This window comes from Esox lucius, chromosome 8 (genome assembly GCF_011004845.1).
Source record: "Esox lucius isolate fEsoLuc1 chromosome 8, fEsoLuc1.pri, whole genome shotgun sequence".
Classification (NCBI taxonomy): Eukaryota; Metazoa; Chordata; class Actinopteri; order Esociformes; family Esocidae; genus Esox; species Esox lucius.
Window position 1 is genome coordinate 13,788,083 of NC_047576.1, and position 27,534 is coordinate 13,815,616.

Below are 27,534 nucleotides of genomic sequence, written 5' to 3' on the forward strand. Positions count from 1 at the left end.
AACATTTGACAGTAAAACGTTAATAGTCTTCAGTCTGGTTGTTCGTGTCTGTGTCCTTCTGTCCGTCTTCTGTTTTTGGTTTGGGTCAAAGGTCATATTAAAATCTCAGAACTCGAATGTGAGGCCACCATCTTCTCTCCTTGAAATGTCAAAATGACAAAGTGCCAAAGAGTACAGGCAGGTCTGATGATACTGATGATGGTGAAGATGAGGATGAATACTAAGATCTGTCTTAGAGATTCTCATTCCCTCCATCTCCCCCCCCCTCACCTTCCATCCACCCCCCCCGCCCCCCGCCCCCCACCTTCTCAACAGACCATTCTAGTGTGGCAGGGGGACAACGATTTCCACGTAGTTGAGGGGGAAGAATCCTGATTGGCCGTGCAGCATGCCTTCATACCAGTTCTCGTCGATCTGATTGGTCAGTGTGATAATGTCGCCCTCCTTGAAGCCAAGCTCTCCTTCGTTCTCTGGGTCAAAGTCATACAGGGCCTTACAGCAGGGCTGGTCTGAGACTGAAGGACAGAAGAGAGGAAAGAGTGGAAAACGGGTGGAGGTGTGAGTAGATCATACAGGCTAGCTCTCCCCTCCCTTGGCGGGCTGACAGAGCGGACGCAGTGTCACGCTGAATATAGGTGTGGTTCACACTGCAGTTTTAGCATTAGTATGTGGCTGGCTCAGACAGTGTTAGCGGCCGATACGTGAAACAGCGCTACAGAGATGACAAACCTGCTCCCTACCCACTCAGTCCTGTGTTGTTCTTAGCTGTGGTCTGCAAGAGCTCAGGGACTAAAGTGACTGGAAGGAGCACAGAATGTCCACCTCCTAAACATGCCTGTCAGTCTAAAGAAACACACACCCACACACAAACCACACGTGCATAAAGGTAATAGGCAGTGGTCTGATGTCAAAATCCCAGTGACAGTGTTCTGAATCCTCTCTTTGGCCCCCCCCCCCCCTCCCCAGTGCAGTTCTTCTGACCCCCCGTGCTCTTTTCTATCCATCCATTTCTGCCAGCACTCATGGCCATGGCTCCATGTACACACCAGGCTCTGTCTCCAAACAATTTCCTCTTTGTATCAGTTCACCCCACAGGCAGTTGGCACAGGGCAGGACCCACTGTCTATGGAGAACCACCCATCACCGTCTCTGGGACATTTCATTGTGGGTCAGAACACATCTTCACCCCATCACTCTAGAAGCCTTCCTATACACCCTAACCCAAAGATGTATCACGTCTAGTAGAATTATTCAACCCATCTCTCTGTAACAGGCACATGGTGAATCTATTGGAAACTGAATATGCTTTACACTTCCAGTAGCTTTCACACACCCAGCTGGCCTTTTGAGGTGTTGGTTCAGTCCAGGGGCTGTAATGACAGGACTGTGGTCTGGGATGGAACCCCACTGTGTGTGTGTGTGTGTGTGTGCGTGGGTGTTTCTGTGCCATTTCAGAGGAAGTAAGTGTCTCCAACGCAGGTTAATAAACAGCTTTTTTCTACAAAACCTCTATGCTTTTTTGAAAAAAGCTGATAAATGTTGTAATCATCATAAACCTAGCTGTGATCCATCCTGTAATAAAAGTGTCTGTTGTTTTGCCTGACTGCCTCGCCTGCATCCTCTGCTGTAATGCCTCCACCTCTGTGTTCACTTGATTATGGGATAAGTCTCTATATTTTAATTTCTCAATTGTCATTACTGAGCAAAATGTGCAGTCTGCCTACCTGACCAGGTGAGTGTAGCAGATTTAACCTTTTTCTATTTTATACACATTTTTACCTCCTCCTCATCAAATTCGATTTGATCTATGGCCCGGTCTCATCACAAACTTTCCCAACTGTATGTGTTCAGTATGTGTTCTAATTAGAGTTGGTGACCTGGTTAATGTGCTTGGAGTTTCCAGGGACATATCATTGCACAAAAAATTTATTAGTAATATAATTTAATTGCATAGATTATACACTCACCTAAAGGATTATTAGGAACACCATACTAATACTGTGTTTGACCCCCTTTGGCCTTCAGAACTGCCATAATTCTATGTGGCATTGATTCAACAAGGTGCTGAAAGCATTCTTTAAAAATGTTGGCCCATATTGATAGGATAGCATCTTGCAGATTTGTGGGATGCACATCCAGGGCACGAAGCTCCCGTTCCACCACATCCCAAAGATGCTCTATTGGGTTAAGATCTGGTGACTGTGGGGGCCATTTCAGTACAGTGAACTCATTGTCATGTTCAAGAATCCAATTTGAAATGATTCAAGCTTTGTGACATGGTGCATTATCCTGCTGGAAGTAGCCATCAGAGGATGGGTACATGGTGGTCATAAAGGGATGGACATGGTCAGAAACAATGCTCAGGTAGGCCGTGGCATTTAAACGATGCCCAATTGGCACTAAGGGGCCTAAAGTGTGCCAAGAAAACATCCCCTACATCATTACACCACCACCACCAGCCTGCACAGTGGTAACAAGGCATGATGGATCCATGTTCTCATTCTGTTTACGCCAAATTTTGACTCTACCATCTGAATGTCTCAACAGAAATCGAGACTCATCAGACCAGGCAACATTCTTCCAGTCTTCAACTGTCCAATTTTGGTGAGCTCGTGCAAATAGTAGCCTCTTTTTCCTATTTTTAGTGGAGATGAGTTGGACCCCGGTGGGGTCTTCTTCTGTTGTAGCCCATCCGCCTCAAGGTTGTGCGTGTTGTGGCTTCACAAATGCTTTGCTGCATACCTCGGTTGTAACGAGTGGTTATTTCAGTCAGCTTGAATCAGTCGGCCCATTCTCTTCAGACCTCTAGCATCAACAAGGCATTTTCGCCCACAGGACTGCCGCATACTGGATGTTTTTCCCTTTTCACACCTTTCTTTGTAAACCCTAGAAATGGTTGTGTGCGAAAATCCCAGTAACTGAGCAGATTGTGAAATACTCAGATCGGCCCGTCTGGCACCAACAACCATGCCACGCTCAAAATTGCTTAAATCATCTTTCTTTCCCATTCTGACATTCAGTTTGGAGTTCAGGAGATTGTCTTGACCAGGACCACACCCCTAAATGCATTGAAGCAACTGCCATGTGATTGGTTGATTAGATAATTGCATTAATGAGAAATTGAACAGGTGTTCCTAATAATCCTTTAGGTGAGTGTATATCATCGTTATAGATTATCTTTGGGCCTAGGCCAATAAAATTGTGCTGCATTAAAATACAGCCTGAAAATATTTTCATTTTCAACAACTCCACTCTTAAATGCCCAGACTTCCCTCTCCCTAGACACTTCCTCCAGCGTGTCCTAGGTCTTCCCTGGGGTCTCCTCCCGGTGGGACAGGACCGGAACACCTTCCCAGGAAGGCGTTCCGGAGGTATCCGAAACAGATGCCCAACCCACCTCAGCTGACCCCTCTCGATGTGGAGGAGCAGCAGCTCTACTCCGAGCTCCTCCCGGGTGACCAAGCTTCTCACCCTATCTCTAAGGGATCGCCCAGCCACCCTCCGGAGAAAGCTCTTTTCAGCCGCCTGTACCCGGGTTCTTGTCCTTTCGGTCATGACCCAAAGCTCATGACCAGAGGTGAGAGTAGGAACGTAGATTGACCGGTAAATCGAGATCTTCGCCTTGCGACTCAGCTCTTTCTTCACCACGACAGACCGATACATCGACCGCATTACTGCAGAAGCTGCACCGATCCGTCTGTCAATCTCCCGTTCCATCCTTCCCTCACTCGTGAACAAGACCCCTAGATACTTAAACTCCTCCACTTGAGGCAGGCACTCTCCACCAACCTGAAGTGGGCAAGCCACCCTTTTCCGACTGAGGACCATGGCCTCGGATTTGGAGGTACTGATTCTCATCCCCACCGCTTCACACTCGGCTGCAAACCGTCCCAGTGCATGCTGAAGGTCCTGGTTTGAAGGGGCCAACACGACAACATCATCCGCAAAGAGCAGAGACGAAATCGTGTGGTCCCCAAACCTGACACCCTCCGGCCCCTGGCTGCGCCTAGAAATTCTGTCCATAAAAATTACAAACAGAACCGGCGACAATGGGCAGCCCTGCCGGAGTCCAACATGCACAGGGTGTCTGACTTACTGCCGGCAATGCGGACCAAGCGTAGAGGTGATCCCGACTATCTCTAGTTGGAACCTCTCAACCTCACGCACAATCTCAGGCTCCTTCCCCCCCAGTGAAGTGAAGTTCCACATCCCTAGAACTAGTTTCCGTGTCCAGGGATCGGGTTGTCTAGGCCCCCGCCTTCGACTGCCGCCCTATCCTCTGCACACCGACCCCTTATGGTCCCTCCTGCAGGTGGTGAGCCCACGGGAAGGCGGCCCCACATCGCTCCTTCGGACTGAGCCCGACCGGACCCCATGGGGAAAGGCCCGGCCACCAGGCGCTCGCATACGAAAATAGATGAATGTTTAATTTAACTGTCATTAGGACCACTTCACTTGACCCCTGAACTACTGTGCCTGCTGTATGCACCTGGCAAAACAGCACCTGCATACCTTCAGCACCGGCATACCTTCAGCACCGGCATACCTTCAGCACCGGCATACCTTCAGCACCGGCATACCTTCAGCACCGGCATACCTTCAGCACAAGATTTAATGCAAACACGGCAAACCAGCCCAACAGCTGTCAGTGGACACGACAGGAAACAAGCAAAAACGGCTACAATACATTTCCCACAAAAAGATTATCGGAAATGATTAGTCATTAATTAAATATATTAAAGAACAACAGGTGATATTATGAATAGGGGTTTGCTACAATAATAGCAAGGACCAAATTGAAGTACTTGATTTTCTGAGCCCCACACTCATGCACTACAGGCAAAAGAAATCCAGGTGTAAAGCTTTGACACATAGCCTAGCTGTTACCGATGGGCCGGCGTCCATCATTCCACACAGAGCAGCTTGGCTGCAGTCTCTCTGACAAACAAACACATTAACATCCTCTGACTCACGTCTCATTTTGCGAAATGACAATCGTGCGTGGAGGAAGGGTGACTCTGATGATGTCACAGGAAGAAAGGAACAAGGTCAAAAAATAGGAGATCAACCAGCTGATAGCTGCCTGCATCCTCCTCCAGTTCAATGTCTCTCAAACACACACCTACACATACTATAAGACATCCTATAAGACACATACACACCCCTACACATACGCATGGACACATCCTAAAAGACACACACACACCCCTACACATCCTATAAGACATAAACACACCCCTACACATAAGCATGGACACATCCTATTAGACACAAACACACCCCTACACATCCTATAAGACACATACACACCCCTACACATACACATTGACACATCCTACAAGACACACACACACCCCTACACACCCTATAAGACATAAACACACCCCTACACATACGCATGGACACATCCTATTAGACACAAACACCCTCCTACACATCCTATAAGACACATACGCATGGACACATCCTACAAGACACACACACACACCCCTACACATCCTATAAGATAAACACACCCCTACACATACGCATGGACACATCCTATTAGACACAAACACCCTCCTACACATCCTATAAGACACATACGCATGGACACATCCTACAAGACACACACACACACCCCTACACATCCTATAAGACATAAACACACCCCTACACATACGCATGGACACATCCTATTAGACACATACACACCCCTACACATACGCATTGACACATCCTACAAGACACACACCCCTACACATCCTATAAGATATAAACACACCCCTACACATACGCATGGACACATCCTATTAGACACAAACACACTCCTACACATCCTATAAGACACATACGCATGGACACATCCTATAAGACACAAACACACCCCTACACACGCATGGACACATCCTATAAGACACAAACACACCCCTACACATCCTATAAGACACAAACACACCCCTACACACGCATGGACACATCCTATAAGACACAAACACACCCCTACACATCCTATAAGACACAAACACATCCCTACACATACGCATGGACACATCCTATAAGACACAAACACACCCCTACACATCCTATAAGACACAAACACATCCCTACACATACGCATGGACACATCCTATAAGACACATACACATTCATACCACACTAAAAAGTATGCCAGAAAATGTCTGCAGTAGTAATAGTTAAATAATTTACAAATATACAGAAATCTATATTCCCTGAGCTGATACAGAAGGCAGGTAGGCTGCATGTGTCTGTCTTACCAGAGTTGCGGGAGGCCGGTGGTGCCACAGAGCTTTGGTAACCACCATTGGTTGATTGGTTGTCGCTTTCAAAATCAAAGATGGGTTTGGGCTTAGGCGTGTACTCGCGACGTGGTCGGTTTTGGGCCTCGTTCATCCTGAAGAGAGCAGAGAGAGCAATCTAGCAGATCTACATGGGATGGTTTTTCAAACGTTATCTCCCCATGTTCGGACTATCTGTGGGAGGTAGGTGAGTAACAAGGACATTATGCTTGGAAATGAACCTCCCCCTCCACCAGTCCATTTCAGACACGCTGATTTGTCCAAAAACAGAATGGATTCCCATTATTCAGTGCACTATTAAAGCATTGAGATGTTGACGAACAACTGAAATATATTTGAAAAACACCATGTGATCAAGGGCCTTGGATGTGTCCATGCAAATCCACTGAAGGACATGTTGACACAGACTGTGGTGAGGACACGCAGGCTTGCTGTGACTACGCTGGGGCTCAGGGTCGGGCAGGGGGCTACCTGACCTCAGTGTACAGAAATGCAAGGCAGTGGAAGACCTGGCTAAGGGGCGTGTGGAGTGGTTTACATACCTATCCCTGAGTTTATCCGAGAGCTCCTCCAGGATCTGTGTGGCCTGTCGGTGGTACTGCAACTGGGACTCGACCAAAGATGACAGCTGGCTGACCTGCTCTATCTGTACAGAGAAGGCTATGGTTACTGCACTGCAGATGGACAGAGGCCAGCACACTAAAACAGTCACACAGACACCCCCACAAGGACCCAGTCAACGGTGTGGGTAACAGGAGTGGTATTCCCTTGGATAGCCAGTATCATATTGCTGTTAATAAATAATCTGTTGTACTGGGTTAGTGAGAGAAGTGTTATGTATTTACCTAGGGCGGGCAGGTCAGTCATAGTAATTATGAACCATGGAGCTGTTCAGCTCATAAACACTGTATATAAGATATGGAAAATAAGATATTGATTACTGACCTCAGCTTGTTCACAACACCCCATGAAGAAGTTTGCCATTTACCAGTAAAGCTAATTAAAGAAATGAACTTTAGCCCATAGATGGCACTGCTTCCCCCAATTCAAACTGGCCTGTCACTGAGGAATTATGATTTCTTAGGAAATCATAGGCTACATTCCAAATCACCCCCTTCTCCTATTTGTACATTCACTTGTCCTCTGTTACATGAACAAGGGTCCCAAAGCAGAGAAAGCCTAATATAGAAAGTGTAGTGGCTCATCAGAGCCTCCATGGCCACTTCCGACAAGTCTGCAACAATGCAGTTTTTATTAGTAAATTTAATCCCATTCACTATATATTTTACATACAAATGTATACAATGGAAAAGTCTCTGCTCCACAACAGTGTAGTATGTTGTTTTCTGTAGAGGTGAGCCAATTTAGTTGACAGGCTGATTGTTTGGCTCTTGGTTAACCAATCATTTTATAGTCAAGCACTCAAAATTGTTAGGTTGGTTCTGGGTTGACCAACATTTTTTAATTCTAGCAGTCTAAGCTACGTTTGGTTGTTAGGCTCTTGGTTAACCGAGATTTATATAGTCAAGAAGTCAGAATAATGTTTTGTTGTTAGGCTCTTGGTTAACCGAGATTTATATAGTCAAGACGTGGAGGCTGTGGGAGTGGAAACTGCGGGTATGTCACAGACAGGGTTGGGTAGGTTACTTTTTAAATGTAATCCGTTACAGTTACAAGTTACCTGTCCACGTTTCTAATCAGTAACGTAACTTTTATTACTCAAACTCAGTAACATAATCTGATTACTTTGAATAACTTTTAGATTACTTTCATATTAATAGGCATTGGAAAACAAATAGGAATAGCCTATAATCAACTGAACACCTTTTGCGGGATCAATCAATTTTAGAGTTTACATAGCTGGCCAAAAACAAAATTCACATTTTACCTTATGGGTTGTGTAGGCTACAGTGCCATAGGAAATGAGTTGCTAAACCATTGCTTTTTACTTTAATATGATAGGGCTACATCCAGAGGCTTTGCTAGGATCACAATACATCAAATGCAAAATAATCATCTTTTGGCAGAGTGCTTCCCAACACACCTTTTCTCCTCAAATGTCATGGTAAATTCCATATAATGCTTTATCTTGAAGGCAGCGCCATCTAACAAACAGCTATCTAACAAATAGTTGCCTAATCTATTAAACAATTCCTGTAAAAGATATTCGGTGCAACTCGTCCTGGCTGTGTTGTTCGGTGCATTTGACAAATAATCCTTGAAAAATATATAACACCGTGTAGGCCTATTGCCTATCATTGTTCTGAGAATGATGTGTAGAGTAGATAACCAAATAACATTTTATATGACTCTGCTAATATTATCGAAGATAATAAACCAAAACCGGAGAAATGGAAACTATCGCTTCCTCTGTCACTAAACTGGTTATGCGTGTCCACCTTTGCGGATGATGATCACACACAACTGAGGCGCGCCGTCCATATTTTGGTTCAAATAACGATGTTTTCAGAACATGAAATAATAAACTCAAACATACAACGTGTCATAATTATTCCGCGCCCCTATTGTTTTTCAATTGAAGTAATCCAAAAGTAATCATACATTTTTTGGAAAAGTATCCGATTACAATATTTTGGTTGGTAACGTAACAGAATAGAGTTACTGTTATTTTGTAATCCGTTACTCCCCAACTCTGGTCACAGACTATCATTGTAGGCCTGGGGTTCTAGAAATGAATCTACAATTAATGAAATTAAACATATGTAATTATTATTACGCAATCTACTACAGATTCATCTGACAGAACTGGGGAATATTGTATGATATTAGTGGAGAAAAAGGTCCGTGCCCAGTTGACAAATAGCACTGGCTTGAAGTGACAGTCATTTTGGAACCGGACAGAATGCTATCTATATGATTCCTAAAACCTCTGCTGCATTCAGGAAGGCTGTAATATTCTGGTAGTTTTTGACACCAGAGAAGTTACATAATCCCCCTAGATAATATCTGACAAACATGAATGACCTCAGCAGAAAACTGCAAACATATCTTACATGATGAAAAATAATGGCTGATTTTGGCAACATAACCATAGGCTAGATTTTAGCAGCAATTCTGTTTTTGCATTTGAAAGACAGAAATGTCAGGAGTGTAAAGGCTGAATCTGAAATGATTGGGTCTTATCTTGATTGCTCTTATTATTATTATTTATTTATTATTATTATTATTTATTTTTATGGTTACTCTTCAAAAGAGACAGAAAATATCTATCAATCAATTGGTTGTGAGAACTGGTGACTATTGGAAGTTTGTATCTTGTAAAACTACAGGAAGGAATTGTATATCAGAATGTCATGCTTACTCTATTATTTCGGAATTGCATTGCTCAAGTCATCAGTGCAATCTCGTTGCTACTGACAACAGAGGGCCCTCCCACTAAGTTGATCGGTTAAGAGACTGCTTAGATACCCACAGATTAACATCCGATTGGTGGTAAGCTGCTTCTTTATTGGGGGACAGGCCGACAAGCACAGTAAGGTATTCCACTTACGTCAGTCTCCAGTATGTTGTACATGCTGGTCTCTGCCACCTCTTTAGACTCGTGGAACTTCTCCAGGGCCTGTCTCAGCTCCTCGTCTGGGATCTTTCCCTGGCGCTTCTTTTTATAGTCATAGTCCAGACGCCTGCCCTCCAGCTTCTTCAGATGGTGCTGATATATGGAGGGGGAAGGTAGAGGACAGGAAGGAGAACATGGGAAGATTTACACCACACACACAGTCAAGTTGATCCACTCCCCCCCCACACCCCCCACCCCCAGTCAAATTGAGATGACAAACTGATTGCGTTCAGGCTGCAGAGGTGCGTAATGTGTTTAAGCACCTGTATCTCTCTGAGGTCCTTGTCACACAGGTTCTGTAATGGATCGATGAAGTTTTGTTTGACATCAATGTCTAGAGAGTCTTTGACCTCTGCTAGCCTCTTCATGGTCTCCCCAGCGTCAACTAGAGCCCCACCTGGAACACAGCAGGGCTCCAACCTGAGTCACATGAACATACTAAAAACGACACACCATGACAGACAGCGTCCAACACAACACACAGACAGACGCACATGATACGTACCGAAGTTGGTTTCCTCCCCTAGGTCCCGGCCGTACTTCACCATACACTCTCCAAGCAGGCCCTCGGCCTGGGGATACCCAGGGTTCTTCACCTGGCCTCTGATCTTAGACATGGTGTTCAACATTGACAGCTTTGCCCGCGATGCTGAAAGGCAGATGAGAAGGTGGACAGAGGGAGTGGTTGAGAGGTGCTTCTTCAATGTGGGTCCAATCGATAAATGTTATACTCATTTCCACTGGAGGTTGACGAGGTCCTTATCCAGTCCACCTGGTGTGATATCTCACCTGGGTTGGGCTGCAGATACTCAGAGGTTTTGGAGATGACCTCCACCACAGCTTTGTTGGTCACATCTACTTTCTACAAAACACAGGGGAGGGAACATCACTGAAAACCACGAGGAAATATAAAACAATGTCATCCAGTGAATGTCCTCCAAATCACGTATTTGGGATGAGAGAAGTGGGGTGAATTACTGTTAAATAAGACAACATTAACCGTGTGTAACAGAGCTAGCATATGACATGAGTGTCTGCAGTTTACATGTATGCATTGATGTGCCAGGCCACTCTCACATTGGTCAGTGCTGCCATGTTGTTTTAGGTACTAATCTGAAGGATTTGGCTTTGAGCAAGCACAGATGCCGCTATCCACGGCACACAGAGAGACTGATCAATAAGTACAGAAACCATTTGGTTGCAGTGATTTCTGCTAATATTGGTGTAACCAGTCTGAATCTAGGGGGAAACAGGAGTTACTGGGTGTTTCATTCATAAAATAAATATCAAAATGTTGCATTGTTTTGTTCAGGTTCCCCTGTGACCTAATAATAGTGTATAATGCCCAAGAAATTCCAACAATTACAAAACTCTGAGGAAAAATACATTTTCATGGCACTGAGGTATAATGTAAAAAGGCCTATACCCTACATTATATTTAAACAGTAATTTCAAGGGTCAACTTTGGAAAACCACTGACTAGTTGCATTGGTACCAACATTCTTTTGCATTCAAGGTGTGTACACATACCTGCCTCACGTCGACTGGAAAACAGTCTATAGAATGTGTTCCTATAAATATTTCAGGATTACTGTGTTTATTCCTAAAAATACTTTAGGACTTGAAAATCTTTCTTTTAAAATACACTGAGTTAAGAAGCTAAAGATTAAAACGTGTTTCTTTTATAGAAATCATGTTAGTCACATGAGCATAGAAATTAAGTTTTGCAAGCAACTTTTATGTCCCTCTTAGATTATGTTTGATGTGCTATGTATGCATGCCTCAGCTTTGACATAGACATGTACATCTGGATGTAGTCAATTATCCATCCTGGAGCTTTATCACTGCTGAAAATGTTCTTATACTTACTAAAATCAGCTGGGATTCTCAGAACTCTAGAATGGACATGCATTGGTTTGTGTGTTTATATAAAATTGTGATGTAGAAACATCTTGATTAAGTAACATCAAACCTTTGTTGAAAGAACAGTAGTTTAAAAAAAATAAAATAAAAAACTGTCAAGCAATAGAGCCTGTGCATCCCATCAACTAGATTATAGAATAATGGGAACATGTGTGCACAATCAGCACTTGCTTGTAGCGGGAGTGGTCAGTGACTCAGAGGAAAAGGGCTTTTTTGTGTGCTAATGAACATTTACAAATACAAAACCAATATTCACACAAATTGTGTGTGAACATTTTGGGACAAACATGCAGCCACTAAGTACATTCCCTTTTGCCCGATTGTTTAGTTTACTTATCCCAGGTAATTCGGAAACCAGAGCGTTAACCTATTACATCAAGACCGATACTGTGATTGTGCCATTTGTGTTTCTGTGAAATATGTCTCTGGTACTCTATATGAATGTGCCTAATATATGTCATTCGCACAAATTAGCCTACTGTAGGTAATAAAATCAATACCCTTTCCAAATCTTTGAAGTCTTCATCCAGTTTGGTTCCCTCTGCACCACCGACCTTCTCACTGACCATCTGCAGAGCGGTAGGGAGAGAAGCAGGTCAGTACCTAATAACTGAGTTAATCAGAAAGGTCTTTACACAGATACCACTTTTTCCTTCTCTTCCTAGAGCCTTACTCAGTCCAACCAGGAAATGCCTTCAATGGTTTGCATATTTTACCAATAACAGCACTCCCTCCACATAAAAAAAACAAACAGCAGATGCAGAGCGTAGCAATTTCATGCTACAGTTTGGGAAACATACATGTACCGTTACACCTTCACCACGTTCTACAGTTCAAACGAGCCTCACGGTAAACCGTTACTTTGTCGGCACATTTCCTTGAAAAGCTGGAAATTTCACCGCCTATTTAAATTCTAAACGAAATAACTGCTGCCACAAAAACAAGAGAATCAATCCGACCGATTCCACCATTCTCACAGTCAAGGTTCTAATAGCAGACCTAATAACCGTTTACTCTCAACTGACACTGGAATCCTTATGGTGGAATCCTGTAGTTTATTTTGCTGAATGGTAGTAGTCTATCATCACAGCTCAAAACTGTAAACATGCGCTACAGAACGTCCCTCATATTTACTCCAACATGTTGGAACTTGTGGTAAGACACCACTGCGTGTGAGACACCACTATGTGAATGCCATCCATCAGTTACAGCTGCTACCTTCACCCTCCATCTTGACTCCTGTGACTACTCCTTTTTATACTAGCACTTTTAACAAGGTACATGTGTAAAACAAATGTACCCTCCCCCACCTGGGCTTGTTCCCTACATTTTTCCTTTTTTCTTATTAAATTAAAAGCAGAGCTTCTCTTGCTTCCTCACTGTATCAGACAACAACACAGCATCGCCCCACCCCACGGGATACCCAGTCACACACCAGCAAGGGTCTCCAAAGTGTTTGAACGTGATCACAAGTCAAAAACTAGCTTAGCCGTGGCATATAGGAACACAGCGCTTAGCCGTGGCATATAGGAACACAGCGCTTAGCCGTGGCATATAGGAACACAGCGCTTAGCCGTGGCATATAGGAACACAGCGCTTAGCCGTGGCATATAGGAACACAGCGCTTAGCCGTGGCATATAGGAACACAGCGCTTAGCCGTGGCATATAGGAACACAGCGCTTAGCCGTGGCATATAGGAACACAGCGCTTAGCTGTGGTATACTGGCAATATATCACAAACCTGAGATGCCTTTTATTGTTCTTATAAACTGGTTACCAATGCAATTAGATCAATAAATAGTGATATCATAGCTGTGGTATATGAGACCGTATACCACGGGTATCAGCTAATCAGCACTCTGGGTTCAAACCACCACAGTTTAAGGGAAAATAACTATGGTGTCATTTAAAATCTGAATTCAGGTAAAACTGTTCCTAAACAGTTTTCTCTGGGGTATTTTTCAGTCTTTAAATTATGTTGCTCAACAATAATTGGTGGATTTGGAGGACCCTGGATGAGAGGCTTTTGAGTAATGAACATAAAACAGGCACTGTGAATCCCACTATGAATACCACTGTGAATCCCACTATGAATCCCACTATGAATCCCACTATGAATACCACTATGAATACCACTATGAATACCACTGTGATTCCTGCATCTAACATTAACTAGACTGAATTTAAACAGTAACAAGATTTGTCCCCTCCTCTACCCTAAACAAACAAAAACGTAATAGTATTAGCCAGTCCAGGGTGATTTAAGGTAGGGGAATAGTATTAGCCAGTCCAGGGTGGTTTAAGGTAGGGGAATAGTATTAGCCAGTCTAGGGTGGTTTAAGGTAGGGGAATAGTATTAGCCAGCCCAGGGTGGTTTAAGGTAGGGGAATAGTATTAGCCAGCCCAGGGTGGTTTAAGGTAGGGGAATAGTATTAGCCAGCCCAGGGTGGTTTAAGGTAGGGGAATAGTATTAGCCAGTCCAGGGTGGTTTAAGGTAGGGGAATAGTATTAGCCAGTCCAGGGTGGTTTAAGGTAGGGGAATAGTATTAGCCAGTCCAGGGTGGTTTAAGGTAGGGGAATAGTATTAGCCAGTCCAGGGTGGTTTAAGGTAGGGGAATAGTATTAGCCAGTCCAGGGTGGTTTAAGGTAGGGGAATAGTATTAGCCAGTCCAGGGTGGTTTAAGGTAGGGGAATAGTATTAGCCAGTCCAGGGTGGTTTAAGGTAGGGGAATAGTATTAGCCAGTCCAGGGTGGTTTAAGGTAGGGGAATAGTATTAGCCAGTCCAGGGTGGTTTAAGGTAGGGGAATAGTATTAGCCAGTCCAGGGTGGTTTAAGGTAGGGGAATAGTATTAGCCAGTCCAGGGTGGTTTAAGGTAGGGGAATAGTATTAGCCAGTCCAGGGTGGTTTAAGGTAGGGGAATAGTATTAGCCAGTCCAGGGCGGTTTAAGGTAGGGGAATAGTATTAGCCAGTCCAGGGTGGTTTAAGGTAGGGGAATAGTATTAGCCAGTCCAGGGTGGTTTAAGGTAGGGGAATAGTATTAGCCAGTCCAGGGTGGTTTAAGGTAGGGGAATAGTATTAGCCAGTCTAGGGAGGTTTAAGGTAGGGGAATACAGTCCCTGACAAAAGTCTTGTTGCTTATCTACTTTGTAGAAACACCTGCTATTAACCTGACTTTTAATTAATCAATTGGTGTTAGAAATGGCTCATATGAAAAGCTAAAACCCTCCCAAATGATGTTTAATGCACTGAAATAAATTAGTTTAACTGAAAAAAGATTTATCATTTAATCAAGACCGAAAGGTCAGATTTTGGTAAGACAAAAGTTTTGTCGCCTATACAGAAATTTAACAAATTTACTGCAAATACAAAAATGTGTCAGCAAATTAAGTAGTGGTGCTGTGAGATCCAAATTCAATATCTTGTATGACTTCCATGAGCTTGAAGGACTGCATCCATGCGGTTTGGCAAGGATTCATACAATTTATTGATTAAGTCATCAGGAATAGCAAAGAAAGCAGTCTTGCATTCCTCCCAGAGTTCATCAATATTCTTTGGTTTTGTCTTCCATGCGTCCTCTTTCATCCTACCCCACATATGCTCAATGATGTTCATGTCTGGGGACTGGGCTGGCCAATCCTGGAGCATCTTGATCTTCTTTGCCTTGAGGAACTTTGATGTGGAGATGGAAGTATGCGATGGAGCACCATCCTGCTGCAGAATTTGGCCTATTTTATGGTTAGGAATATAAGAAGTAGCTAAGATTTCTCGGTATTTTAGACTATTGATATTGCCTTCCACCCTGCAGATCTCTCGCACACCCCCATACTGGATGTATCCCCAGACCATGATTTTTCCACCACCGAACTTCACTGTTTTCTGGGTGAATCTCGGATCCATGCAGGCTCCAGTAGGTCTCCTGCAATATTTGCGGCGACTGTGGTGTAATTCAACAGAAGATTCATCTGAAAAATCCACCTTCTTCCACTTTTCCAGCATCCATCCTTTTAGCAGGCTGTGGGCCTTGGCAAATGCCATTGTCTTTTGTTTAGTGCTGGCTTCTGGGCACTGATTCGACCATGGAGGCCATTTCGAGACAGAATCCGACAAACTGTTCTGGTTGACACAGGGACTTCAGGTGACCAGGTCTCGTGGAGCTCTGCTGCAGTGGAAAAGGGGCTGGCCTTGGATTTTCGAGCCAACAAACGGTCCTCTCGAGCAGTTGTCTTGCGGGGTCTGCCTGACCTGGGCTTGTCAAAAACGTCTCCAGTGTCTTCAAATGTTTTTTTTATCCTCGGTACTTGACGCTGAGACACATTGAAGGTGTCTGCCACATCAGCAGTGGATCTGATCTTCATCCTCTTGATAATATTTAAAACTTTGGTCTCGGGGTGAATCTTAGGCATGTTTGCAGAGGTCTAGTTGCAGTTGATGTGAAGGTCTAGTGTACTGGGGTTGTTTTTATACACACCTGAGACCTAATTGATCCATTATTAGTCACAGGTGAAGCTCATATGACAAGGCGACAACACTTATGTCTTTGCAAAAATTGACTCAATGGGCTTTACCAAGCTGTGAATATTAGAATACTTTTTGACAGTTTAGTTTTGCACTGAAACATTATTACAAAAGCTGTTGGGATTAGAATGAGCCATTTCTTGTAAAGACATCCTGATTAGAAATATATTTCAGCGGCACTTCAGCTCAATTTGTACACAAGCGACAAGACTTTTGTCAGGGACTGTAGTATTAGCCAGTCCAGGGTTATTCAGGGTAAGGGAATAGTGCTCTGTGTCTAAAGTGCGTATGAGTCAATTCAAACTGATATACAGACAAGCTTTAAAGATTTAACAGGGAACACCTCAGGCACATGTAACAATTTTGTAGAAAACTTTTAAAATGTTTAAAAATGTTAATGCCACAGTCACTTGAACACTTTCCATACATATATGCAAGTGGCAATTTATACCAAGAAATTGTGTCACAGCTTATTTCAAAGTATTTCCGCCCTTTATTTCATGGAATATGAATCATCACATTTATTCCAACATTGCACAGCAACAATGAGGAGCCGCGAGCACTGTAGCCTAGAAAAGTGATGAAATATTCACTTTTAGAATCCTGCACACTAACATAACACCAGCAAATGATGTCTATTTACCTGGAAAGGTTTATCACAATTAACATGTTCTCAGGTCACATACTGTATCCATCCCAGTTTAAAACCTTCTCTTGCATTATAAACCAAGATATTGTATATAATTGTTAGGCTACAGGTAATTCTCTGGCAATAGAGTAGCCAACATATACCTCCCACTCCTACTATGCCAGTCCGTAACATGGTAAAGACTTAACAAAAAACAACAGTCTACAGGGACAAAGAGACGGTTCTACAGCAGCAGAGAGTGTCAGTAACAAAGCACCACATCTATACGCTACTCCTGCCCTGCCTGAGGCCATAACACCACAGGCCATGTGACCCAATGCCGGAAGAAGTTCACTCTAACAAGAGGAGGTGTGTTAGAGATTTCTACCTCTTTCAGATTAAATCACTGAAATCCCTTCCCTGTGCAAATTCGATATCACACTAATTAGGCTGGTATCAGGCATTTGGTGGGTGCAGTATTTACAACCGTACCTTTTAGACAACAGTAATAAACAGGGCCTTGAGTTTTGTCTATTTGGTGTAAGCCAGAGAATGGATAAACTCAAATAGGCATCTAGCTGTGTTAGTCCACTGAGGGAAGGAAAAGAGTAGGGATAGCCAACTTTGGTCCTCAAGGTCAGAAACACAGAAACAGTTTTTTTGTTATAACAGCCTAGTCAATTGCATTCTCGTTTTGCCCTAGATGTGACTCGTATTTGATAAGGAGTAAATAGAGAAATTATTTTGTAGCTCTTCCTAGAATCTAAAGATCTACTGTGGTAATAAAGATCATAAAGTGGCAGTTTTTGCCTTTTATAGGGCTAAAACTAGTTGGTGTGAAGTGATCTTTAAAATAGCATACCTGCAGGCTAGATGATTAAAAAGTATATTGGAATAACTTGTAATTAGGAATTGAGTCACATTTAAGCTACGCATTGAGGCAGACACACAAGGCCACATAAGAAACCGTTGCTTCTCTGCCCGTGAGATGAAGACGGGAGAGGGCACAGCACTGACGCCTGAAAGTAATATTTATTTGACAGAGAATAGTCTTATTGTATTATCGGAATCAAGACTGCGTGATAGGGAGTCAGCTGCCTACTTAACAATGGGCCAACCTCTGCCAGGCTCTCTCCTATTATACCACATTATAAAACAAACATCTGTCTCACACCTGAATCAACAAAACTCATCACGCAGCCACTCACGTAACACTTCTGACCAAGTGAACATGATACGAATAACGGGATTCTTGAAAAGCTTGTTAACATTAGCAACATCTGAAATATATATTTTTAGTGGTCAACGTATAACGCTGCTATAGGCAAACTCTCGCCTCCCTCTTCCCCACTCCATTGCTCCAATAAAGCACATAATGTAATGAATCTCTCTTACTGAAACTTGTTTTACTGAAAACAAATTACATGGACAAAATGATTGGGACCCAAGATCTTGGTTGCACAGCCTTTGGGAAAGTTAACTACAGGAAAGTGCACTGCTGGAACACCCACAACTCTTGTCAGCTACCCAGTGTCTGGACATGAGGCTGAACATGGCACACACCTTTATTATTAATAGCTGATTTCAAGATGCCTTTCAAAAGTTCAAGTACCTAAGCACCAGAGACAGCAAAGCCTGATCGACCTCTTCCACATTTCACTGTGGTTAGGGTTTTTCTTTTCTTTGAACACTGCATTTGGTATTCTATAAACATAGGTCAAAACTGCTTTGACAAAGATCTCCACTTTTGTTGAATCAGATCACAGCATCCTTTCAGAGAAACATTTAGGCTTGTTTAGATTTTTTTTAGATAGTTTTTTTAACAGACAATATAAAACTAAATGGATTGACAAGAACGCATTTTCTTCAGTTTATATTACAAAGAACTATAGAATTGGCAATATCTGACACTCATGGCATGATCCATCAGTAACAGTAATGCTTTTACGTGAGGCACTGTTTGACTATAAACAAATTCTATGTGCACAATAATATTGTCGGTTTAGTGGTTCTAACGTTACATTAACACGCAGTTCAATCGCGCATTCAAAAAGAACGATGTCTCACTTCAAAACAACTCATACCATAAAGCCAAACTAAAAGGAGCTCTGAAAAGCAGACAATGGTACACTTGTTACAGATTAAAATATGCTGAGCACTACTCAACCTCTGTTGACATGGCTCCAATGTGTTCTCTCAGGTGTGCACGCATCACTGTTGTGCTCCCATGCCATAAAAGTCAAGCGTTGCACATTCTTTGGAAAAATGTCTTCAATGTGGTGCAGAAGAGGAGTTGAAGATGTCTTTCCACTGCCACAGCCTCTGCCATTTTATTTTAATTTTTTTTAAGCTGTGCCCCACACAGATCTGACTAATTGTTTCAACCTAATTTATCATCATCAACGTTGTCAATTCGTTTTTTAACCGCCCTGATCACTACCTTTAAGACTTCTAGGTTAACTGTACTGTGGGTTGTGCTGGGTGAAACTGCTCTTCAGGTCAGCGTGCAGATCATTAGAAAATTGTGCAAGGTGCTTTGTCAGCTGTTTGAACCAAAATTCAACATCTGAGGTGGGATATCTAAGCGTAGCCATATCTTAGCCAGTTCCATGGACTGCAAATGTCTTTATAATATTTGTGGAGTGTGCCAACAGGAATTCCAAAGTCCAGGGAGATCGTCCATGTTTGGGGATAATTTTGTTTCAGACAGTTCTTTACTCTCAAACATCTTAACAATGGTAAAGGGAGCAGAATGTCATGTTGTTCCTCAAACCATGTTAAGTAGCACATTACACTATGTGGGCACCTTCCATTTCACCACAGTTGAAATAAATAAATCAGTAAATAAGGATGACTGGCCGCAAACCTAATTATTTTTTTATTATCCAAATAAATTTAGTCTAGGCAGTTAAAGAGGAATTGTGTAGAATCCTGCTGGCAATGTTTCCAAGACTGAATTTGAAACAATGCCAAGACTCGTCTCCTCTTCCCTTACCAAATGAGACTGGAGTAGTATTTGTTATTCTACATGGAAAATTAGCAGGTTATGGTGGTAGTACTTTGAGTGTCTCAAGCAGGGCTGCCAGACCACGTTCATGGAGACATACTGTCCTGTAGGTTCTCTCCCAAACAGCAGTTGCGAATAACCTGATTTAGCTAGATCTCCAGCAAATTATTATAATTAGGTGTGTTTTGGGTAGGAAAGAAAATCTCCAGGATGGTAGATTTCCAGGAAAAGGATTGGGCGCAACTATGAGACAACAAGTCTGTGCAAACTGATAGACAGACCAGCAAGAACGATTCAGTGGGGAACCTCGCAGGCACTTGGAACAATTTTGCAGAAAAAAATATTTTAAACCTTAACTTAAGACTTTTACTACAGATGTCTGTCATTTACAGCAGTAATACAGTAAAAACCTTACAAATGGTTCATATGAAAACATACCATTTAACTTGATGAAATACCCCATTAAAGTTTAAATTAGTTTATTAGGTAACCAAGACTGAAAGCAGGTCAGGGTTGCCAGATTCTAATAAAATGCACAATGACCACCACAAATAAACATGCCCTATGAATTTTTAAGATTTCAAAGATGACCACTTAGAAGTTAAATACTGGTGAAAAAAAACAACTTATCAAGAAAAACAACACCAAACTGGTAAGATTTGAATTGTGTGTTTCTGGGGAGCGATTGCCCATTTAACCATAATGTAGGCCTATCATAGTACCCTACTATATACAGCAAATCCAACTGAACAATCCTACAATAAAAAATTTATGATACAGCCAAGTATGTGGTAATCAAAGCAGGCCTACCTAAAAATATTATTATTTTGGGCAGGGACACCTTTATTAATGGGTGTTGTTCTTGAACATTTACATAAGGTACAGTCATTTTAAATTGTTCATTTTCTATGGACAGTGCGAAGAGCGCACGTAAGAAACAACTGAAAATCATACCTCCTACTACAGAGCCTATACAGAATTGTTCAAAGTGGACTACCCTCTGCTCTGCCTATTGTTATTTGCATATTCAAGCTTGCCTAAAATATACAATATGGCCCCCCTTAAAGGGCTTATTTACATTACAATCTCAGTAGCTTGTAATAATTTTAAACAAATATTTCTAACATTAACTTATAACATTAACTGCAGATGTCTGTCAGTAAAAATCTTACATATGTCCCCTTCAGTGTATGCTTGAATACAATTGTTACATTGCCATACTCATATGCAAGTTGCAATTCATACAAAGTAAATTGTGTCATAGCTTATATCAAAGTATTCCCGACGTTTAGTTTCATGGAATATGAATCATCACATTTACCCCACGTTTCACAGCAACAGTGAGGAGCAGCAAGCACTGTAACTTAGAAAAGTGACAACATATAAAGTGACAATATCCTCCCCATATAAAGTGACAATTGGTTAAACCACCCATTCATAAATTAATTGAAATGTAGCAATATACCACACTCAGAGTAATACGTTTACACATTACCTTTTAGAAACATTATGTAAAATGCACATTATTGGTTGTTTTTGGTGTAAATATTCAGAGTGGCTGGTATACTCAAGCAATAAATCTACATTATTCCCTGAAATGTATCTAACGGCTTGTTCACATTACCAAACATTTTCCGAAACATATTGAAGACTTGAGACGCTACATTAATTTGTTGCATAAACTTGCTGATATCAACAGGCGAGGACACAACTATCCGAACAAGGAGTATGAACATTGTGAATCATGTGCTATAGCCTTCGCAGCCACCAGATCTCTACCCAACTGAAAACATCTGGGAGATTTTGAAACGACATGTTAGACAGCACTCTCCACCACACTCATCTTCAAAACATCAAATGCAGTAATATCTTTTGGAAGCATGGTGTTCCACCCCTCCAGTATTCTAGAGACTCGTAGAATCTATACCAAGGCGGACTGAGGGTGTTCTGGCTGCCCGACACATTACTGAGATTATTATTATGTTGGTATTTCCTTTAATTTGTGACTTTGTCTGTAGATGTATATTGAATCAGCACCTACATTTCTGAATAATATCAAGTTGTCCCTTACAGGAAAAGTAGAAAGCAGTAACTCCCCCATTACTGACAAATACTTAACCTTTAAATCACATGCATGCTTTCATGTTCTTGGCCTAAAGAGTGCATCCAGTTGTGGGCTGAAATGATGGCTTGTTGGCTTTAGTCAATATAATTCTATTTTTAAAGGGATAGTTTGTCCTAGATTTATAGTTGGGTGAAATAACACTTACCTTGAATTTTCTTGAAGACCCATGGAGTCATCATTCATGACAAGCCATCATTCTCCTCAACCCCAGCCTGGAATTATCATTATTCGAGTCATCCAAATTCATGAATTGAAACAGAAAAAAAAACACTTCAAACTAAATTCAGTAATCTGTTGTGCAGGCATCGATTTTTTGGACTGCATACTGACAAAACAGCTGGCGGAATTTGGTGACATCAAACTGGCATTATGCAAAATACATTCTGTAGCTACCAAACACAGCTTCTGTTATTCGACAATGATGTTATTTGCAGCTAGCAAATGCAAAGTGGTTGTTCTTGAAAAAATCTGTATTGATACCAATTTGTGAACAAAACTGACCGGTACACAAGGAAGCATCTGTTCAGTTAGATTTATATAGTAACAATGAAAACATCATTTTGAGGAACACAACATTGACAGGTTATTTGAGGTAAACTGCACCACTAGTCTTAGTTGGAATTGGTTTGGAGTAGGTTTCCACTTGCAGTGCAACTTTTGTTTTAATTCATGAATTTGGACAATGCTAATTCCAGGCTGGGACAGAATTGAATGTCTTGTTGTGAAAAATGACTCCATGGGCCTTCAAGAACAACTCAACGTGTTGTCAAATATGAATCTAGGACGCTAAGTTCATCCTGCATATATAATCTATAACAGGGGGTATACCCTACAAGGTTTTCTGCTAGTAGAAACCTTGTAGGGTATACCCCCTGTTATAGATTAGGTTTTCTGCTAGTAGCATATGGAAGTGTAGATCAGCATGTGGCTTTTGCAACGTTATATTCTGAAGTGCCTATTCTAAGTTGTTTAAGCGTAACAAATTGTAAATTAAAAAAACAAACCAATGTAATCAAATAGAATATACAAATCCTACTGTCTCTTACCTGGCTTTTTTGTGTGTCTTCTTGCCAAACACCGCCAACCATATAATTACAAAAAAGCTAAGTTAGCTAATGATGCCAAAATAATTATATCCTTCTTTTTTAGTGTGACATTGCAGAGACATTGTTTTTGGGTGCGACCACATTTTTGGCTGGAGCCACCAACTAATAAAAGTTAAAATCACCAGTGCCTCAGGGCAAGGATATTCATGTTGTCATTTGAAACACTGGAGGCAAACATACTCTGCAATGTTTAACTAACTTGCCAAATGTCAAACTCTGATTACATGAAGCTAGAAAGTCACTTACTAGGAACTGGAACTCAAGCCAATTTTAATCATATGCTTACTATCATATCGTCTGGTAGTCTTAGTTGACCACTGGCAGACAAGCTGTCAAATTAGGGTTATTTTTCAGTAACTCAGTTTGAAAAGGGGATAGCATCATAACAATACAGATTATTTAGTCACAAGTACAGTGTCATGGGTAGTTAACATGTAGACAGCGCCCTGCATTTGCTACTAAAATATCCTAAATTAACAGACAGCGACTTTTGTAGCCTACAAAAAATGGCAGGGTTTAATTTATTCTGCTCAGATATATGAGGCAGAGGCTTGGGCCAGCTGAACAGCATGGATAAAGATAAAGAGACACAGGGATTCAGCAGAAGACACTGTTCATAAAAAAGAAAGAGCAGCAACTATGTAAACAGCATAGCAGAAAGCAGTAGAAAGTGCTTGATGTGGAGTGGCACAAAGGCTTGTTTAATTTATTGAAATAAGTAACAAATGTGAGGGATGCCAGGCAATGAAATCATTGCAACATCTCCTTGACTCACAGGACTCAAGGAGGAGAACCATTTCAGGGTATACTACAGTCGAATTGCATAACCATTACAGGGTCAACGTCACTGTAAACGTTAAAGGAGTTTTGCATAATTGGGGAAACATTTTAAGGTTTTCATAAGGCCCGAGATCAACCATCTGTAGACCAAACTGTGACCCACCTTTTCCTGTAGCATTCCAAACAACTTCCCTGTGGATAACCCAAATTATGCTGACGGAAAGTAAAAGGGCTTCAATTAAGTTATTGACAGTCATTAAGTACTATATATGATCCTTGGTGTGTTCAATCAATTTCATGTGCATGCCATGTTTGAACAATGTAGTGAACAGCAAGGAGTTCAGTTAGAAAACATGGGTGAGTGGGGTGCTGCAGATTCTAAAGCCAACTTCCTGCATTCCAGAACATTCGAAAAAAAACGTGTTACAGAAAACAGATGAAACCAGTTCTTACAATTAGGCCCATTTCCAAACACATGCCATCACTGTTAGTGACCGCACTACTACATGCTCCGAATATAGGCTACATGTTATATTGGGCCTTGCAGAGGGGTTTTAGATTTACTGTTGATATCAGGAAATATTGAAGTAGTTGGGCAAGGAAGTGCAACTGCATGCAGTCTAATTAGGAAAATCACACCCTTGTTCATCTCTCAACACCTTGATTCATCAGAAAAAAACAGACACGTGAACAAACCGCAGTTCTGCCCCTCCATATTCTCTTCCAGATAGATCAACCCTTTTCCCTGACTCCTCATATCCCCCTATTTATCTAACCAAAGGGGTCTCCTAACAGGAAGTCGAAGTAGAAAGCAAATGTATTTCCTGCTGAGATCAGCATGGGACAGGAAGAAACTGACTAAAAAGTATTTTAAAAGTCAAAAGAACTGAGATTGGACACAGCTTCAACTGAGGAAAATAAACTAGGCTATGAACCCATACTACCAAAAATGTATTGGCAATCTTATAAATGTAAATAATGATAAGGTATTCTACTTGTCACACTTTTGACTGAATCCAATTCAGAGCTGTAAATTGAATTAATTCCTGGAGATTAAGTACAGTAGTAGTGCCTAGTGACGAAAAACAATGGGTTATAATTCAATTAACACCAAAATTGATATCCGTGGCGTCCGGTTTTTCAAAACCAAATCTAGCTGTCTTTTGCTGATCGAATAAAGTGAAATGCATAAAAATAGAACAAATATTATATTTATATAATAAATATTATATTTTACAACAAGAATGATGTATATGGATGTGGCTAATCCTAACGAATGTGCGAAATCCAGGTAGCTAAGCTAACTTGGAAAAAAGGACACAGGCCAGATCAGCAGTACTGACAGAAAGTCAGTAACTACACAGCGTTAGCAGTGACAGTTGACAAACTTTACATGAACCATCATCATTACTAGCTAGGTAACGTTTAACTCTGCTGTGTAACATACGATACACGGCTAAAATGCTACAGGTACAGTACAGTAGCAAACTAACTTAATTTGCTAACGTTAGCCCGGACCACTGTTAGGGAATAATTAGAATGTAAGGTAACTCGTTGCTAGCTAACACAGTCGTTACAGTGGTGGTAGCTGGACAACTTATTTTCTATGAATAAGAAAACCACCATGTCTAGCTTAACTACAGATTACCAACGTTCACGTCAGAATTACATTATTAAGCATCAAAAGTTCAAGTTAGCAAGCGAAACTCACGTAAACGCTAAGAAAATCAAATACACTTGTTTTTAAATCCAGCGATTGTTGTACAGTATAAGTTAACATTGTAACGATCAGGCTTTTAAAACATACGATTTAGCTATGTATGAATTAAACAGGCTCGCAAAAACGAAATACTGTACATAAATTGTGTATAAAAACGAACTTGCTAACGTTACCAGGCTACTGTATTATGCTAACAACAGTTATTCGGAGTGGAGTACAGTAAAATTGTTTGCTAACCTGGCTGGCTTTATAAAACTGCTTCTTGAAGCCCGCTACAGACATATTGGAGCCGGACAGTTCTTCACTTTTTCCGGAGGATTAAAGTTGAGACAGTATCGTAGCTAGTTGTTGTGCTAAATTGTTAGCTAGCGGCAGTATTCCGTGGTCCTTGTGGAGTGGTCATAGGATTGTGCTATCGTCGATCAAACCTTGGTCAGGAGAACACGGCCAACAGATATCTGCGGACTGAACACGTCTACGAGGATTTTCTGTGGTTCACGAGCCTGACTGCAAATACGCCTGTACGCGCACGCGGATTTCTATACAGTGCAGATAGGGTTTGAAAGCCTTGTCGACTACGTATGAGTTTATCCTTGCAATCTATACGTTTGCAAAGCTGCACAAATCCATCAACTTGACGCCCACAAAAATTCCTGCACTGCATTCTTAAGTCCACAGATGTTCTTTCCATAAGCAAGTGCACAGCGCCCACTATCGCAAGAAAATAACAGTAGCGCTGTGTTTCCGCAGTGTCAGACGTGTTCGTAAATCTTTTCTCTTTCTGAAATACTTTAGTGGAAAATAAATTGTAAGAATTATGCACTGAAACATGATCAAGGAACTGTAACTTTCATGAAAACCACCACAGCCGAGCCCCCCGATCCCCAGAATGCAGCATTGATAGAATCTTGATCAGCTGCTTGACCTCTTGTAGGGCAGCATCCCAATGTCAATAGCATCGGCTTCAGGTGGTGGTGTGAACCGCGGAGTTCATCGCGGGGCCGAGCTCTCTGCCATACATGGCCTCTACACCTGGTGGTACAAGAGGAAGGCCCTAAAAATAGCCAAAAACTCCTGTCTCGGAAGTGGTAGACTGCTATACTAGTGCATTGAAAATGAAGCTTTTTTTCATGTAAGGGCTAAAATCAAGACAAATCATGTCGTACCTTTTTCCGTCTAAGAGTTTAAGTGAGAAAAAAATTGAAGTGAGAAACAAATGGATGATCTAAATAAAACTTTCAATAAAATCAGCTTTTCCAGTAAGATTTCCTTGAAGGTTTCCTGGCTACGTACTGCTGAAATAGTCAAATAATAGGATATTATTGTTGAAAGGCACAAATCAGGAGAAGGATATAAAATATTTATTAGGCATTACATATATCATGGAACACGGAAGACCATCTTCAAGAATTGGAGACAAGGTGGCCCCACCAGGGCATTGCAAAGATGTCCCTCCAAGATTTATCACAGAACAAGAAGAAATCTCATCAGCGAGGCTACCAAAAGCTAACAGGAACCTTAAATAAGCTGCTGGCCCTAACCTCTGCTGACCTACTAACCTCTTAAAATAAAATCTAAAATTATAATAATTATAAAAAAACAGTGAAAAAGCTAAAGATCAATTTTGTGGTTACTTTGTTTAAGATGATTTCTATTCTCATAAGATAATTTTTTAAATTGTAACAATACTAGAGAACTATATAACATTTCTACCATACTGAAGGAACAGGTGTCTTGAGTGTTTGGAAAATGAGTGTCAAGATTGGCCAAAGCCCCTCAATTCTATTGACATGTAAGCTTTATTTAAGATACATTCTGGGTGTGTCCAAACTTTTGACAGGCACTGTATG

At 41.6% G+C, this 27,534-nt stretch overlaps 1 protein-coding gene across 2 annotated transcripts; it reads right to left on the minus strand.

Moving 5' to 3' along the window:
* Positions 1-286: 286 nt before the first annotated feature.
* sh3gl1b (SH3-domain GRB2-like 1b) lies at positions 287-26,265 on the minus strand. Of its 2 annotated transcripts, XM_029121830.2 has the most exons (10): positions 25,922-26,265; positions 12,300-12,368; positions 10,666-10,738; positions 10,382-10,525; positions 10,140-10,273; positions 9,811-9,969; positions 6,842-6,945; positions 6,258-6,394; positions 4,974-5,018; positions 287-515 (listed from the first exon to the last, which is right to left on the minus strand). In XM_029121830.2, exons 1-10 carry the CDS (start codon positions 25,964-25,966, stop codon positions 322-324), a joined length of 1,104 nt encoding a protein of 367 aa, XP_028977663.1. In that variant the 5' UTR covers positions 25,967-26,265; the 3' UTR covers positions 287-321. The 2 variants fall into 2 exon arrangements, with proteins under 2 accessions (XP_028977663.1, XP_028977664.1); XM_029121831.2 differs by lacking the exon at positions 4,974-5,018 and having other exon boundaries at positions 25,922-26,262.
* Between the last annotated feature and the right edge of the window lie 1,269 nt (positions 26,266-27,534).